The sequence below is a fragment of the Cornus florida genome, unplaced genomic scaffold, assembly GCF_030987335.1.
Source record: "Cornus florida cultivar Cherokee Brave unplaced genomic scaffold, ASM3098733v1 CherokeeBrave_3.0.0_Hap2_Chr03, whole genome shotgun sequence".
Lineage (NCBI taxonomy): Eukaryota > Viridiplantae > Streptophyta > Magnoliopsida > Cornales > Cornaceae > Cornus > Cornus florida.
The window spans coordinates 32,741,306-32,761,128 of record NW_026775573.1 but is presented as its reverse complement, the minus strand read 5'-3'; the positions used below and the strand labels follow the sequence as shown (position 1 = coordinate 32,761,128).

At 36.1% G+C, this 19,823-nt stretch overlaps 1 protein-coding gene across 3 annotated transcripts in view; it reads left to right on the top strand.

Annotated features, from left to right (window-relative positions):
- The first annotated feature begins 475 nt into the window (after nucleotides 1-475).
- Nucleotides 476-19,823, top strand: part of LOC132300194 (MADS-box transcription factor 23-like) — a 38,298-nt gene continuing 18,950 nt past the window's right edge. For 2 of the 3 annotated variants that reach the window (XM_059797182.1, XM_059797180.1), the window contains exons 1-2: nucleotides 476-608; nucleotides 875-1,113. In XM_059797182.1, the coding sequence (XP_059653165.1) occupies nucleotides 932-1,113 (182 nt within the window). In that variant the 5' untranslated portion in view covers nucleotides 476-608; nucleotides 875-931. The remainder of the gene's footprint in view (nucleotides 609-874; nucleotides 1,114-19,823) is intronic. The other variant, XM_059797181.1, reaches the window with a different exon arrangement.

Sequence of the window (19,823 nt, the reverse complement as noted above, 5' to 3'; positions counted from 1 at the left end):
CTCTCTCAGTCGGACTTTTTTCTCTCCAATACACAAGAAAGTAAGAGCACCATCCAAATTGTTCTCCAAGTGTCAGTGATCTATAGGATCGACAACTCCATCAAAATTCTCAAAACATTTCAACTATTTCCACACCCACCCGCCAATCAATGCCACTCCTGAGTCTCCGCAGAAACAGCTCCACCACACTCGCTCGAGTATAAAAATGATAAACTCTCTTCTCTTTGTTGACACTTGTCTATATCTTATTGTGTCAGTGACTCTGAAGATTCTCACACTATTCAGCAGCCCTTGGACTGATTGGCTTTGACAAATGTCCTAAATGAGAAGCGCGTATCATATTTTCATTGTACTCTCGAGGGTAAGATAACATTTTAAATCGGATCTTAACAGCAAATTAAGTGGATTCGGGTCAGAACGGACCCAAATTTCCATGACAAATAGGCTTTACTTTCTCCCAAAAACCAATCAGCTTTCCATGTAAAGCATGTAATTGCTTCAGAAACATTTCTCAAAGAGAAAACCTCTCTCTCTCACTCTCTCTCTCTCTCTAAAACTTCTCTCTCCATTCAGTCTTCAATTTTCACTCTAATTAGTAAGCTCTTTTTGTAAGTCTCCTTTATCATTTTTCCTTTTGTTTTTTTCTCTCATTTTTATTGTCTACAAAAATTGGAACTGATTTCATGTTTGATCTTTTTATTAAGTCAATGGACTTACTATATTTAGCTGATTTTCATCTTCTATTTGTATTGATCTTATTGCCATTATTAGACCTTTTATTTTTCTTCGGGCTATTTGTATTTTTAGCTGACCTCGTTTATTTGGGATTAAGGCAACAATGATTATGATAAACTATTTGTAATTTTTTTTGTAGATCTAGGAGAAGAAAGAAGTAAAAAAAAACCCTAAAAATTCAATCAAAGAAAACACGATGGGAAGAGGAAAGATTTTGATCCGTAGGATTGATAATTCAACAAGTAGGCAAGTGACTTTCTCAAAGCGAAGAAATGGTTTGCTCAAGAAGGCTAAGGAGTTGTCCATCCTTTGCGACGCAGAAGTTGGAGTTATTATCTTTTCTAGCACTGGCAAGCTCCATGAATACACAAGCACTAGGTTAGATAAATATCTCTCTCTCTGGTTTATCATACATGAAGTTGATATCCCCCTTTATTGCATTATATATATGTGTCGATTAAATCTGTAGTATTGGAATGTTTATATTCTATTTCAATCAATTTTTTTCTTTGTTAACTAAGTACTTAAATTTTCGTTCTTTAAAGACTTTATAGTACTAGGTTCATAATATTTGAATGGTAAAATTGTATGGACTTGTATATATATACTTATATTTATATGTATATTATATCTTGTGACCATACCCGTGCAAGTCCTTGAAGGATTGGAGTCCATCATGCATTTTACGTGCCTACAAGATGTCAAGATATATATCAGGGTGTTTGTGTTTGTGTTTGTGGTTTAGCTAACTCTGATAAAAACCTATATAGTTGCATCTGTTGGATTTTCTCTAAATAAAAATTTGTGGTTAATCTACAAGAACAATTTGATTTGAAATGATCATGAAATGCAATGCGTGTGTGTGTGTGTGTGTGTGTGTGTATAAGAATAGAAATATAGAAGTTAGTCACCATGTTAAATAATGGCATAGATGTCTAGTCTTGAATGAATTTATATATATATATATATATATATATATATATATATATATAACAATTCTCTATGCAAGTTGAAATCAGAGTTCTCTTTTGTTTCAAGTATAAAATGGATTTTTTTTTTTTTTGAAAGTATAATATGGATTATATAACTTTATATGTCATAGATTCCCATATGTACATGGGCCTTTCAAGTGTGCTTTTTTAATTAATGTTTGCACTGAAGATGTTCTTTGCAAACCCCAATAAGTCCTGAAACATGTACTATGATTGTTATAAACCTCGACTACAAAAGCAAATGCATAGCTGATAAATATAAATAAAAGTGAATCAATGCACGAGGAAACTTCAACACACTTTGGGAAGAACGTACTATATACACGTGATGCAAACTATATGCTTGAGTTGCTAGAAAAGGAAGGCTATTGGGGTTGCTAGGAAAACAAGGCCATGCCATTGTTGAGTGGTGCTGCCAACACTAATGGGGAGGAATCAGTAATGCCGTGGACACCAACATGAGCATGTAGCAAATCTAAAACCTTATGTTGTTAGGTGATGTTGTCTATCTGTTCTTATAAGTTCGTGACTCTTTTCATTTGGAGTGCACAAAATATGAGTTGCGCTCTGCGAAATGGATGTGTAAGTTTGTATTAAAAATAACCTAAAAGGGGTGAATATGTTTTACTTGCCCTTTTATTCAATTTTTACTTTTAATTTTACCGAAATAAAACTAAAATCAAACACACAAAGCAAAAATAAAATGTAAGAAAGATAAATAAATTTTGAGAGATGACACGGGATTTTTGTGCGGGGAAACCCTAGTTGAAAGAAATCCGGCCAATCGGGATGAAAACCATGGAGACTTTTGCCGTCTCGAGCAAAACGATCCACTATGTTTGAAACAAAGTATACCTCACTTTGATTCAGGGTCACACCCGTTCACTCTACCAAGACCCAACTCGCTCAACACCCCTGGCTTTGTGACTCCTTGAACCTTGTAGAAGGATTACAGCTGGTAGATCAACAACACTCCGCGAATGCCTTCACCCCTTCAAAGTGTGATCGAAACACCCCTCTTCTTCAAATTCAAAATTTGATGTACAATAACAAAATCCTTCTTCTCGGATTTGAATCTTCAATTATACTCCAATTCTGATCATATAGAGAGAACATCACCGTAAATCACTCTTGTATTTATGTGTGTGCTCTAAAAAATATATATTAGAAAAATTAAGTTTGATTTTTCTGAATTAAAAATATTTTTTAAAGTTGGCTCTCAAATAAGTCATAATTTTGTATGCAAAAGCCCTAAAACCTTAAGTGAGAAAACATGTATTTATAGACTTTTGAAAACATAATTATACTAGGAAAATAAGTCAATTTCATGCGTGATCATTAATGCAAAAGTCTAGCCAAAAAGAGGAAACCAAATTAAATAGACTACAATTGAAATTTATTTTTTAGTATGTAGAATGCAATCGGTTCCACTTGACCAGTGAGTTTTTGTGCAAAACTAAATTTTGGAATACAGCGTGCCCAACTGGGGTGGAACCAGTTCCACTTAACCAGTGAGACCAGTGAGTTTTTGTGCAAAACTGATTTTTGGAATACAGCATGCGCAATCGGTTTCGCCCCAATTATAACTACCCTCACCCTACCAAGACACAATATTGTCTGTTTTAACGTGTAATGTCATAGAAGGATATTGAATCTACTTATAGCACTTGCCTTTTCCACATCCAAGCGATATGGGATTGTACACTTGTAGCTCGCCCAGTGTGGTAGCCTACCAGTGTCTCACACCCGACTACGCACACCCGCCCAAATAGATCGCCACAATCACCATCCTCCCTTTGGGGCCAACGTCCCCGTTGGCCACACTTCCAACTAGGTCAGACTCTAATACCATTTGTAATGACTCTCACTCTACCCAGACTCCCACATAGGTCGCCACAATCAACCCCCCTCCCTTTACGACTTTAAAATGCGTTATGTAATAGAAAAGTGTTGAATCTACATACAGCACTTGCCTTTTCCACACCTAGGCAATGTGGGATTGTACACCTGTATCTCGCCCAATGTGGTAGGTTGCTAGTGCCTCACACCTGCCCATGCACACCCGCCACATTGGTTGCCACACCAGTTCCATGGGGCGGAACTAGTTCCACTTGACCAATGAGTTTTTGGGTAAAACTGATTTTTGGAATACAACATGTGCAACCGGTTCCATGGGGCCGAACTAGTTCTACAGTGGCAGTGAATTTCATCCCCAAACATGTATTTTGAAAAATACGTGTGCAACCGATTCCATAGGGCGGAACCGATTCCACTAATCCAGTGAAGTTTTTTTCACAAACAAAATTTGGGAAACAAATATTACCACTACCAAAACTCACCAGAAATAAAAATAACGTATCATCACCAACATTTCTTTTCTAACGTGATGTTCTCAACCGAATCAACATCGAAGCATATTAGTTCCACGTGTTGTTCCACTTCTGTCATCGAGAATCAAAAATAAAATAAAAATTACAACTCAATCAAATATGTTTTGACACTAAAATTTGCCAATTACAAAATTAATATCTCACACAAAAAGCACTTTAGAAACAGATCAAACAAACTGTGTACACCCCTACTTCTGATCCCTATGTGATGTGGGACAAAAATCTTGTGAGATTATATATAGGGCAAAACATGCTAATAAATATGTTGGGGGCAGTGATAGCGCACGAATAAGAAAGTTTCAATGAAAGCCAATAAAACAATCACACACGAACACAAGATATACATGGTTCAGCAAAAACCGACCTACGTCCATGGATGAGAAGAGATTCTATTATGATTCGTTGAGATATTACAACAATATATAGAGTACCAACACTACGTACATGACTTTTTACCATGTACGACTCCATAAACCTATCTCCTCGTTATCAGTGCTACCGGTATTTTTCCTACTCTACCAACCCATATACTACCTCTACCCATCAACTCCATCATGAGATTACATCTCTCTCAATCCCATAAGTTTCAACCCAAAGCCTATGTATCTATTTATAGAGTTAACCAAACTCAATTCCCTATTGGATAAAGATTATAATTTCTTAAAGGCCAAAACTTACCAAACAAGAAATTACCAAATAGAATACGACTCTAAAATAGAAACTAATTAGAATAGGAATTTGAGACACAAATCCCAACAATATCCACCTTGGCTCAAATTCTATATATCCAATCAATCATCGATTCTCATGGCATTGATCAGGTGAATTATTTTGCAACTTCAATCTTGACGATACTCCTGCAAAACTCTGATTGTCCACATTATACATTACTCGATCAGTCAAACCTCTAAGACTCCACCATGACTACTCAAACTTCATGCCATGTAACCAAGCCGATGGACTCCACTTACAACTGAAGCCCATTGAAGCACATGTTGAGACTTCTTGTGTCTTCTGAATCTCTTTCACCTTTGGCTCTGATACCAATTTGTTGGTAGCAGCGAAAGCACGCGAATAAGAAAGTTTCAATGAAAGTCAACAAAGCAATCACACACAAACACAAGATATACATAGTTCAACCAAGACCGACCTACGTCCATGGATGAGAAGAGATTCCACTATGATTCGTAGAGATATTATAACAATAAAGTACCAACACTACGTACATGTCTTTTTACCATGTACCACTACACGAGCCTATCTCCTCGCTATCAGTGTTTTTCCTACAATACCAACTCATATACTAATTATACCCATCAACTCCATCATGAGATTACATCTCTCTCAATCTCAAAAGTCTCAGCCCAAAGCCTATGTATCTATTTATAGAGTTAACCAAACTCAATTCATTGTTCGACAAGGATTACAATTTCTTAAAGGTCAATACTTACCAAACAAGAAATTACCAAATAAAATACAACTCTAAAATAGAAACATAATTAGAATAGGATTTTGAGATACAAAACCCAACAATCTCGACATTGGCTCAAATTCCATATAGCCTATCATCGCTTCACATGGCATTGATTAGGACAATTCTTTTGCAGCTTCAATCTTGATGATACTCCTGCAAAACTCCGATTATCCATATTATACGTTGCTCGATCAGTCAAACCTCTAAGGCTCCACCTTAACTACTTGAACTCTATGCCATGTAACCAAACCAATTGACTCCACCTACAACTGAAGCTCGTTGCAGCACATATTAAGACTTCCTGTGTTTTCTAAATCTCCTTCACCTTTGACTCTAATACCAATTTGTTGGGAGCAGCAAAAGTGCACGAATAAGAAAGTTTCAATGAAAGCTAATAAAGCAATCACACACAAACACAAGATATACATGGTTAAGCCAAAACCAGCCTACGCCCATGGATGAGAAAAGATTTCACTATGATTTGTAGAGATATTACAACAATAGAGTACCAACACTACGTACATGTTTTTTCACCACATACCACTCCACGAGCCTATCTCCTCGCTACTAGTGTTACCGGTGCTTTTTTTACTCTACCAACCCATATACTATCTGTAACCACCAACTCCATCATGATATTGCATCTCTCTTAATCTCATAAGTTTCAACCCAAAGCCTATGTATCTATTTATAGAGTTAACCAAACTCAATTCCTTGTTGGACAAGGATTACAATTTCTTAGAAGCCAAGACTTGCCAAATAAGAAATTACCAAATAGAATACAACTCTAAAATAGAAACATAATTAGAATAAGAATTTGAGTCACAAATCCCAACAATATATACTCTTGTTTGCATTTATTACCAAAATAATAATATTTTAGTTATTCACCACTGATGTCGCACAATGATAAAATATCACGTGTCTATTTTGAATTAAAAAAATGAGGAAAAATTAACACATTTTTTATTTTTCTTTTCCATATTTTAAATTCAAAATGGACACATGTCATTTTATTATTATGTTAAGGAGGAGATTACTACTCCCCAGTGAGTAGGCAATATTGTCCATATAATAAAGTTATTAGTATCTAATTATAAACCTTAACATAGTACTTTACCCAATTTGCTAAGAGAACGAGTCAAGATCTCATATATGGTATATGAATCCAAAAGGATTTGAAATGAAACCATCCAAGTTTGAATGAAATATTATATTGAATTGAATTAAGGGAATATTAGATCACTAAGTTTCGTGACATTTTATGACAATTCTTATGTAAATGGAATTTTTCAGTATAAATTTCAAATAACTCCATCCATCCTCAAATGTGACTATTAAATCTAAATTTAGGCTACACTTATATTTAATAATTAAATCTTAATTTAGGCTATATGATTTAAATAATTAAATCTAAACAAGATAATTTACTTTAGCCTATACTATTTATTTGATGAAATCTAAACAAGATAATTTACTTCACATCTTTCTAAAAAGCTTTAAATTCCATTTTCAGTGACATTTTTTTTTTTTCCACCAAAAAGTTAAGCTTGAAGTACAAAATTGTAATAAGGGCATTATTTATTCCATAAAGACACCCAATGGTAATTTATCTTCTAAACTATAAATTAACATAAAAACTAACATTTTCTTTAAAATTGCATTCAAACTCTATCATATTTGTTGTAATTTAGGTCAGATGGTATAATGTGTTTTGGGGTTAGAGATGAAATGGTTAAGATGGTAGGGAATAGATAATTTAGAGAAGGTAGTGTTATGACAAACGTAGCGAACCCAAGATAAAATTAAGAATTATGACAAAAAATTAAACACACCACACAAAGAACACAAAGATTTCTACGTGGTTCGGCAACAGCCAACATCCACGGTTGAGATCCGACGAAAGTCTTCACCATGTATAAAATCGGAGATTACAAGTTTTCAGCCCCTCACTCTATCTCTGTACGAATTTCAGACCCTCTCTTTTACACCACTCCAAACCCTAAGCGCCCTTATATATTGGGTTACAAGAAACTAATTAGAGTCCATGACCCATGAGAAAAAAAAAGGGGTCAAAATAAAGCTTATCCAGCGGGTCACAACGTGACCCTACACCAAATTCGGGCCACAAAATCACAAATTTCTACCTTGGCTCGAATTATGCCAAGCTCCACAATCTCCAGATACTCCTTTTGCCTCCTCCATATGCCCCTAAGGGCCTCAGCAACTGCAAGTACCAATCAAATCTAAACAGTGTCTAAACTTGAGTGTAGGAATGACCCTAGTCATCATATATGTTGGATTCTCTGTTGTCCCAACCTTCCTTACTGCAATAGCACCTTGTGCAACCACATCACTAATGAAGTAAAACATGACATCAATGTGCTTGGTCCTCTTATGGGGCATCTAATTTTTAATCAGATGTATGGCACTCTAGCTATCGCAAAACACAGTCAAATCATCCTGTTGCAAACCTAAATCACCAACCAAGCCTCTCAACCATATAGCTTCCTTCACTGCCTTTGTAGCTGCCATGTATTCAGCCTCAGTAGTAGATAATGCAACTACGGGCTGCAAAGTCGCCTTCTAACTTATCACACTCCCACAAAGAATGAAGACATACCCTGTGAAGGACCTCCTCTTATCATGATCTCCAGCATAATTCAAATTACATATCCAGCAACACTCATACATGTGTCGCTACCTCTGTCATAGACTAACTTAACATCTGCAGTGCCTCGCAAGTATCGCAATATCCACTTCACAACCTGCCAATGAACCTTCCAAGGTGTTTTATGTATCTACTCATTACACTAACTACATGTAAAATGTCTAGCCTAGTGCACACCATAGCATGCATAAGGCTACCGACTTCACTAACATAAGGAACACGAGACATGTGTTCCACCTCTTCCTCGGTCTGTGGTAACAATCGTATTGAAAGTCTAAAGTGGGCAGCCAATGGAGTGCCCACAGGCTTTGATGCCTGCATACCAAAGCATTCCAGCACATTCTCAATGTATTTCTTCTGTGACAAATACAATCTACCCGCTCATCTGTCCCTATGAATTTCTATACCCAATATCCTCTTTGTAGTACCAAGATCCTTCATTTCAAATTCACCACTAAGATGAGCCTTCAACATGTTGATTTCATACATATTCGTATAAGTTATCAACATGTTATCAACATACAGTAACAAGTACAAATATAAAGCATCTGAGAGCTTCATGCGATACACACAAATGTCAAACTTACTCCTACATTAGCCATTCCCAACCATAAAGGTGTCAAATCGCTTACACCACTGTCTTGGAGACTTCTTCAGTAGGTAAACATGATATTCCTTTCCCAGAATCTCAAACCCTTCAAGTTGATGCATATAAATATTTTCTTCCAACTCACCATGCAAGAAAGCAGTCTTGACATCAAGCTGCTCAAGCTCCAAGTTATACAGAGCAACCATATCAAGTAATACTCGGATTGAGTTATGTTTCACCACATGAGAAAACACTTCATTGAAGTCCACCCCTTCCCTCTATGTATAGCCCTTCGCCACCAAGCGTGCCTTATACCTTGCATCTTCCACCCCTGGAATTCCTTCCTTCTTCTTGAAAACCCATTTATAGCCCACAATCTTCTGTGCCTTAGGCTTCTTAACTAGCTCCCAAGTTTGGTTCTTATGAAGAGACTCAATTTCCTCACTCATTGCAACAGACCACTATGCTGACTCTCCACCTGTGATGGCCTCATGATAAGTATACGGCTTATCAATATCCTCTGCCACACTAAGTGCATAAGCAACCAAATCAGCATGTGAAAACACATACTTCTCAGGTAGCCTAATATCCCTCATCGACCTATCTATGGCCACACTATACCACTGCAACTGTACATCTCCCTCAGCCCAAAACTGCACTTACTTGTGAGTTGACTGAACATGATTGTCCTCTAACTGAACCTCTACATGCTTTACCTGCTCACTAATACCCTGAGTTCTCCCTTAATCAACTTCCTCCTTCTACGGAGTAAACATCATAAACTCATGAAAGGTCACATCCCTGCGAACAAGTATCTTCTTTCCCAAAGCATCTGGGCACCATAATCTGTATCCCTTGACCCCGAGCTGATAACCAAGAAATATGCATTTCTTAGCCCTCGGTTCAAGTTTCCCCTCATTCACACGAGCATACCCTGGACACCTAAATATTCTAATATTACTATAACTAGTAGGAGAACCAGACCATACCTCCTCTAGAAACTTACAGTCGATAGCAGTCGATGGAGACCAGTTCACCAAGTAACTAGCTGTAAAAACAGCTTTAGCCCAAAACGTTTTGTCTAACCCTACATTGGACAACATACAATGTGCCCACTCTAATAACATTCTGTTCATCTATTTTGCAACTCCATTCTGCTGTGGAGTCTTTCTCACTGTGTAGTGTCTCACAATCCCGTGAGTCTTGCAAAACTCATTAAATTCTCCATCACAAAATTCAATGCAATTGTCTGTTCTCAAGCGTTTGACTTATTTTCCAGACTGCTTCTCAATCAAGGTCTTCCACTACTTGAATGTAACAAAAGCCTCGTTCTTGTGCTTCATAATATAAACCAAACTTTTCGAGAAAAGTCATCAATCAGTGTCATCATATATCTACCACCACCATGTGAAGTAACCTGAGAGGGACCCCAAATATCAGAATGAATATAATCCACCGTACCCTTGGTCCTGTGAATTCTTGTACTGAACTTCACTCTGTACTACTTCCCGAAGACACAATGCTCATAGAAATCCATCTTCCCAATTTTCTGACCACCAAGCAAACCCTGCTTACTCAGAACATCCATCCCCCTCTCACTCATATACCTAAGCCGCATATGCCACAATCTGGTAGTATTTGAATCCGAATTCGAGGACGATACAGCAACTGAACCCGTGATTATACTACCCTGCTGAGCATATAAACCATGCTTCTTCTATCCCTTCATCACCACAAGAGCACCCTTGGAAACCCGAATGACTCCACCTCCAGCCCTATAAGTGCACCCGATGAAATCCAGCATACTTAAGGAAATCAAATTCTTTCTCAGTTCTGGTACATGTCTGACATCAGTCAATGTCCTCACTATGCCGTCATACATCTTGATTCGAATTGTCCCAATATCTACAACCTTACACGCCACATCATTCCCCATCAGAACTTCCCCTCCATTAATTGATTGATAAGAGGTAAACCAGTCCGTGTTTGGATAAACATGAAACGAGCAACCCGAATCAAGAATCCACTCAATGCAAAAGCTGTCGACTGAAATTATGAGAATGTTACCACCATCTGAATCATTACCCTCTGTAACAGCCATACTTTCAACTTCAGAGGATTTTTCCTTTCCCTTCTTACGCACCAGACAATCGTTTTTGAAGTGCCCTTCCTTATGACAAACATAGCATCTAAATACTTCGTTTTGTTCTTAGACTTAGAATGACCTTTGCTGCCAGACTCTCCTTTCTGATCCATTCTCCCTCTAATAAATAACTTATCTGCCAAACTTTCTCTCTATTGCCCTCAAATGCCATTTTCTACAACTCCTTGGAATTCAGAGCTGCCTTCATGTCTTCCATGGACAAAGTAGTTCAGCCATACATCATTGTATCGATAAAGTTCTCATACGAGGGTGGTAGAGAACACAACAGAATAATAGCCTGATCTTCATCCTCTTTCTTTACATCAACATTATTAAAGTCCGCGATGATATTATTTACCTCATCAAGACATTCTTTTAGACATGAACCTTCATACATCTGAAGAGTGAACAACCTCTTCTTTAGATACAAGATATTTGCAAGAGATTTCGTCATATACCGGGACTCCAACTTTTACCGTAACCTATCCGTCGTAGTCTCTCCAACAACTTCTCTTAGAACCTCGTTACTCAAGCGTAACAAAATCATACTGTGTGTTTTCTCTATAACCTTATCTTTGTCCTTAATCTTTTATGGCAGTGCATTATTCCCCTTCAGCGCCTTGGATAACCCTTGTTGAACCAACAGAGCTTGCATCCTAACTCACCACAGGTTGAAATCATTTCTGCCATTAAACTTCTCAATTTCCAAAAACTTGGATGCCATCCCTGCTTCAAACCGAAAGTTCTGATATCAGTTTGTTATGACAAAAATAGCGAACCCAAAAAAAATCAAGAATCACGATTGAAAAATAAGCACATCACACAAAGAATACAAAGATTAATACGTGGTTCGACAACAGCCTACAACTACGGTTGAAATTCGGCAAAAGTCTTTATTATATGTAAAATTGAAGAATACATGTTTTCATCCCCTCACTCTATTTCTGTACGAATTTAAGAGTATCCCTCTTACACCACTCCAAACCCTAAGCGTGCCCTTATATATCAAGCTAAAAGAAACTAATTAGGGTTCACGACCCATAAGCAAAAAATGGGTCAAAAATTTTTCTCGGGGGCCTAAAGCTTTGGTGGGCTTGGACCCATACAAAACTCATCCAGTAGGTCGCAACGCGACCCGGCACCAAATTCGGGCCACAACATCATAGGTAGATAATTCAGAAGTATTTTGGAGCACTTACTCCTCGTGCACAAGAAGAGAATGGATATTTTAGCTTACTAGCTTGGTTCTCATGGGCAACCCATAGGGTATTTATAGCTCACTTTCACCTCCTTACTTTCTCTATATTTTTATCTTCTACAAAAAAATAATAATAATAAAAAACTCTACACTTCTATTACTTTTTTTATTAAATAAAGAATCTTTGCTTAAACACTTTTATTACTTTCTTATGTTTTAGAATATAGATATTTTTACACATATTTTTCACTTGTCATGATTTTTCTAAAAAAATCTAACCTAGATTTTAGAAGACATTGGATAATAACTCAATATTTTTCTAAGGAATTTTCTAGAATATTGCATTCATACACTATTCTAAATTCCAAAGGAACTCCAGGGAATTTTTCTAAGGAACTCCAAGCATGCTGCATGCATATTATTTGAAACTTTTCACTGGTAGATCTTTTTGTAAAGGTATATTCCACTTGCTCATTGGCGCTGCAATACTTGAGCTTGATCTCTCTATTAGCTAGCTTCAACTTCTCTTAAAAGTGATACTTGATTGCAATTTTTTTATTTTATTGGAATATGCTATGTTTTATTGTAATTTCTTGGGTTCTTCGCCATTGTTATTGCCGACTTTTTGTTGCAATATATCTTTATAGGTTCCTTTTGTTGCTCCCTATGTCTTCAAGTATCATTCAAAGCCAAATTGCTTGACATCTTGAACCAACTCTGAATGTACTCAAATAGTGCGACTATATCTTACTCCCATGTTTTCTTTGGGGAGAAAGCTATGTCACCTTAGTCATGGCTTGATGAACTACCCAACCATCCATAATCCATTTTAATATTTAGAGTAACAACCATCCACGGGATAACTATGACTATTGATGGATCAAGATGTGAACCCTAGTCCAATCTCAATATCTATGGGAGATTGGTGGAGGACTAGAAATTTATGACGAAGGAACCACCCTTACTAATCCCAAGTGTACGTGTCTATGTCTTTATTTATGTACTTGCTAAGATATTGTAGCACATTAGGAGAAGAGTCAACATAAAAATAGACGATACGCCTAGGATAGGGTTTGATTCTCGTGAGAGAACACGTATACAAGGCCCCAACTCTCTCCCCCTAAACCAACGCCCCCCCCCCCCCCCCCCCCCCGTATTAGTGAATTTCATAAGACCCACTTGATCTACAACTCCCCCTAAAGTAACAAAAATATACATTTCAGGACATGACATTAAAACAAGTAACAAAAATTAAAAATACCATGTTGCCTTTAAAATTTTTTGCTCAATCTCATCCCACAAAATGTACTTTTTAAGGATATCTAGGGTGACTCCAAATTAGCTAGAAAATATGGTTAACATCTATCTAAGGATATCCAGAGAGAATAGATCACTATTGGATCTATGATAGGCTTTAAGCAACTCCCAAGCAAGAAAGATATTACGCCTAATTCTTCTCCCCTAAATAAAGGATGATTTGGTATGTAGTTTAATTCAAGTAAAATAGATTTATGTTTATTAGCTAAAAATTTTGGATATTACTTTGCATAGTACATTGTAACAAGACATATATTGAACTGCAGTCATTTTAGTTAGATATGTTAAGGGAAAATTCAAGTAAGTGGTGTTAATTTTTCATCGGGATTTCAAAAGAAGAAATTCTATGATGGCAGAAATTGAACTTTTGCCAATTAGTTACAAGCTAAGCCTACTTGAAGAACAGGGCATTGTAATCATCTAGCCTAAGGTCTTATTATTCTCCAATGAAAACACACAATCCTTAACCGATTGACCTGCTGGAAAGTAACCAGATTTCTAAGAAACTAGAAGGAACATATTTTGGAACTATAATCTAAAAAAGATTGCAACCTGGGTGTGGATAAGGTTTTTGTCCACGAAGTTAGAGTAAAAACTGAAGATCATTATGTAAGTTGTGTAGTGCAGAAATGGTTAGTTAATTTAATAAAACGGAGTGAATCAATGACCTAGAGGGGGTGGCTAGGTCAACTTGCTTAATTTTCGTGATTGATTAATTTACCCACAGCAATGAACAATTAGACATCCACTAATCACAATATAAATGATAAAGTAAAGCAAGTAAAGTAAAGTTTGAAATATGACACTAAGATTTTAAGCGTGGACACCCAATTGGGAAAAAAAACCATGGAGACCTAGCCATCTCTGGAAAAACCAATAACTATCTCGAAGCAAAGTTACAAACTCTAACTTAAGCTCACACCCACTCCTCTCTACCAAGAATAGTTTTTTAACACTTCAAACTTGGGTCTTCTCATCCAATTGTTGTAGACTTCAGGCTTAGTACTCAATCCTTGTAGAAGGGTTGTTAGAAGAGCACAATTGCTCCATTAACAATATGTCCCCTTTGTAGTGATTGATTCACCTTTCAATTATATGAAGAATTATAAAAAGAATTATGTTGCTCTGATCGAGTTGAGTAAATTGATGTTGACTCTGAAAATCCTTCCGATCAGATGAAAAACGTCACTCTAACTCACTCACATGTTTATGTGTATGCTCTCAAATCACGTGTTTATGTGTGTGCTCTCAAAAAGAAGAAAACATTTTTTTTTCAAAATCTTGTTGAGGATATTAACTCCCTCCAACCCACTCAACGGTTGGCTGTTGTTGAGAGAGATCCATCCTTTATCACATAACAAAATCATCATCATCACACAAGCATATATAAAGTTAACAATCATATATATCCACACACAACATAATATTTTACATAGTTCACCCAACTCTAGGGCTACGTCCATGGAGAGAGATATTTTACTATCATAAATCAAAGAAGATAATATACAACCAGATGTTAAAACCCCACTCACTCACTCATCATTTCTTTTGAGGCTACATCTATACACTCAAAAATTACATATATTATCCCCTCTCCTTACAACACCCACCCTTAAACTCCTTACATCTCTCGTCTCTCTATAATCTCTCATACCCATCTCTATTTAAAGAGTTTTCAAACCCAATTAATTTTCCCAACTTTCTTACCAAGGAGTTACCATATAAATATTTAACTCTAAAATAACAATTTGACGAAATCAGTATTCTGGAGCTCAGTACCAAAGATGAACAGGTTCCAACAAAATATAAACAAATTCAATTAGGGTTACAATCATATCGAACAAGTTCAAAGAAAACTTGAACGGGTCCAAGTTCAACAGAACACTGCATACACACCGAATTCAAACTACAAACCCCAATAATCTACACCTTGGCTCGAAATCCATCCTCATGTGATCCTCCATAGCTCCATATCAAACAAAGATCTCTCCGTACCTCTACCTTGACTGAAGATCTCTCCACCTCGAACCAAACACTATAATGAATTAAAAAACACTCTAACAATCTCCACCTTTTCTTAAATTCCATCACGTCTTCTTTTTCTATCTTTCATCCACTTTATCCATCTCATTGGTGTTTAATTGATCACGCATAGCAACCTATCAATCAACCAACTCATCCTTATCAATTATTTATCTCGCTCAAAGCAATAAACCCTCTTCTTCACTCTTCATTGCTCTTTATTTAGCTTAGAGCAAACCCTTCATTCCTCACACCATACTTGCCGCATCTTGAGAACTAGCACCCACTTTCTGGCTTGTCCCCAAAAATTGTTCCTCGTGGACTTGTGTTTTCACACTTATCTTCATACCTTATGTCATCCTCAACTCTGATTGAATCTCTATAACACCCACGATCATCCTTCTACTTTGACAAACTTCACACCAATCTTCTGCTCTAATTTTCAGGACTAACCACAAGCTCTGACCCATCATCAACTCTGATACCATTTGTTAGGAATATTAATTCACTCCAATCTACTCAACAGTCGACTATTGTTGAGAATTAGATCCCTCATTCATCAAGCACAAAGGAAACATCATCATCACACAAGTATTTATGGAAATAACAATCATACACATCCACGCACAACACAATATTTTACATGGTTTACCCAACTCTATAGCTGCGTCCATAGAGAGAGAGATTTCATTATCATGAATCAAGGAATAAAATATACAACTAAATGTCAAAACCCCACTTACTCACTCATTATCTCTTTTAAGGATACATCTATACATTCGGGAATTACATACACTCTTTCCTCTTCTCACAACACTCACCCTTAAACCCCTTACATCTTTCCTCTCTCTCTTTCTCTCTATAATCTCTCACACTCATCTAAGTATATAGAGTCCTCAAACCCAATACCTTGTTGGACAAGAATTCCCCAACTGGCATATCAAGGAGTTACCATATCAACTTGATGAAATTATCATTCTGGAGCTCACCACCAAAGATGAACAGGTTCAATTGGGGTTACAATCACGTTAAACGGCTTCAATGGAAACTTAAACATGTCCAACTTTACCAAAACACTACATGCACATTGAATTTGAGCCACAAAACCTAAAAAAATCTCTCTATCAAAGCTCCAACAATGGTGTTAAAAGAAAACTTAAACATGTCCAACTTTACCAAAGCACTACATGCACATTGAATTTGAGCCACAAAACCTAAAAAAATCTCTCTATCAAAGCTCCAACAATGGTGTTAAAAGAAATTCTATGTTTTTCCCACAAAAGCTTATTAAGAATAGAGTTTAAAGAGGTATTTATAGACAAGAGAGTCCTCAAAATATTTAGAGAAGTTATAAAAACGTTATAGGAGGTCGCAAGGAGTTTGGTGCAAAAAGGAAACAACCGTTACCAAAAACTAAAATTCCACACATATCAAGAGAAGAGTGACCATTTGGACTTTTCCGGCAGTTAAAAACCACAAATTCCGACAAGTGCGTCCTATCGCAAATAAAGGGATTGATCAGACTTTTCCAGACTTCAAAGGAAACTCATCCAAGAAAGTGCGACTGGTTGAAAAAGTGGGACTGGTCGAACTTTACCAAATTTTAAATTTATCAATAAAAACCTATGTTTCCCTAAGTCCTAACCAACCAAACTTAAAATATAAAGTGTCCTCACTCACATACCTATTCCAATGACCAAGACACATGGTAAACCAAAAATTACAATTAGATTGACAAATTTTGACGTCCAACTTCGCCAACATAAAATTAAATGTCTCACACATTGGTTTAATATGAGTTTGTCACCCTTAAAAGTAGATATAATGGTTAACTTTCTTCTATTGATCCTAATGTTTAAAGCCTTAAGGAATAAAGTGGAGTTCATATCACCACCTTCCAAATGTTAAATCCTTATTTTTGGCTAAATAATTGATCTTTTACTCTCCTCATATAAGTAAAAAGATACTTATCCTAAATTTTGAGTCTTTATAAAGAGTATCAGCATGTAGCAGCTTCTAACATTGAAACAAATCCTCTATGGCTTTGGTTATTCTTGTTAATGTCACTAAAGCGTTTCTTGTTAGTGGTCTTTAACTAATGCCTCAATAGCTTTAATTTTTACACCAATTGATACATAGAACAACCCATGATAGTGGTGCTACTTACCTCGGCAACTATAGGAGAAAAAATCATGCTCAACCTAGAAATTAAAGAACTAGTTTTCCTTTTAGATGCGGACGAGCTTGCCTATAATAGATGAATGGTCAAATGCATGTGAAAGAAAACAGTGGACATAAGGAAGGTAGAGGTCTAAGAACTGTTAATAATAGCCCTACAAAACTTCCTTAAGATGTTGACATAAACTAGGCATTTATTAGTTTAAAAATGAAAATTTTCTAAAACTTAAGGTCATTTAATTATTAGTTTAAAAATGAAAATTTTCTTAAAAGCATGGCATAACATCATTTACATCAAGTTCTCAAACAAAACTTCACGTGCATCAGATTATGGCATTTTGGTCCAATATACATGTTCATGTTACCAATTACAAAATGATCAACCATAATTTCAAATAAAATGGGGTCAGAGGGGTAGAAATCACCTAGGAACACTTAATTAACATACTTTGGTTGTCAAGTCATTTCCCCCTTCCTAGATTAAGGTTTTCTACATAATAAGAGATCAGATTACAACCAATATTCAAGATAAGTACAACATATATCTAAATTACATCAAAAGAGATCAAAATGTCCAAAAATAAATCTCGTGTCCGTAAAAAGTCTAGGTGCCACTAAGTGGCGTGCTCCTTATTTGTAAAATGTTGGGGTGAGCAAACTAGCTTAGTAAATGATACGGTAACCAAATTAATCAACGGTCATATAAGTCGTGCAAATAGAGTATATATAACAAGATGCTACGAGACATGCACCTTAATTTCTAGTTAACATCGTAATCAACCTTCTATAATTCACAATGTAAGCAATAAGTAACTTATATGACTTTAAAAACATGAATTTACCTTATCATCAACGACAAGTACATACGAGCAGATAATCAAATCAACAACCACCAAATGTAATTTACATATTAAATTCATAACTTGCAAATACGATTTACAATCCAAATCACAAACTGTTTCGAAATCATATAACGGGGATTTATGGTAACACACATAACCGAGTATGTGACGTAACCCCACTCCCTTACCTTGCTTTACAGGATACTAACCCGACGGGTTGCGACATCCGCTTTACCAAGTTTTGGGCCTTTCACCCTAGGTCTCTGGGCCTTCATGCTTACTTGATCCAATCCACAAAAATCCACATTCAAATTCCACACCACAAGGTACCACGTATTCACAAGTAACGCAATTAAAGCATGTTAGGATACAATTTAATCACATATACACAACTCAAAAACTATGGATTAAAAGAATTAACACACCCTCACCTCAATAAGTAAACTCTAGCTTTGCCATCGAATTCAAGTGCTCCAAATCAAAAATCCAAACCGGTAGAAATGTGAAGAATCACGAGGAGATCAATTCTTTCTTATGAATTCTACAAAATTAAAGTGCTTTGCCCTTAAATCTTAAAGCGAAGTTCGAGTGAAATGTAGGTGCAATTGGTGTGACCCTCCTTGCTTCTCCCTTTCTTTTATATTATTACTTATTTACAAACTTAAACTCACACTTTTCATCAATTTGATCCTTGCTCCTAGCAACTTTGAAAAAATTACCAAATGGCACTCCCCCTTTTCACTCTTTTCAAAATCATCACGAAACACAAGAAAAAGAAAAAAGTGGGATCCGGTCTCTACAGATCAGATCTTAGGAAAAACCCAGTGATAGTTTCAATGAAACCTTCTAGCAATGACTCTATACCAATTCCCATTTGCCAGATCAGATTTACTATGAATATGAGATAAATTTATGTGTTACTACAAAAAGACAACACCCTAATTGTTATGGACATTAGATTATATTGATAATATTTATTTTGTGCTGTCTTCCTATAATTTTATTAGAGACTATGCACATTAGTTTTTTTTATTAAATAAGCTATGATCAAAATACACTATCTAACCAAAACCATAGTTGTTTTTGCTCATCTTCTCTTAATCCATGGCAGATGCATTAGTACTATTTGCTTCATCACCTTCAATTGGGTCTTACAAATCTTACAATAAAGAAAATTCTTCATTCTTAGTTTTTTAATCTGTAGTTTTGGGGATAAAATTAGGAGAAATCATATTTGTTTGATTTTATTAGTGGAAATTTTGTTGATTTGCT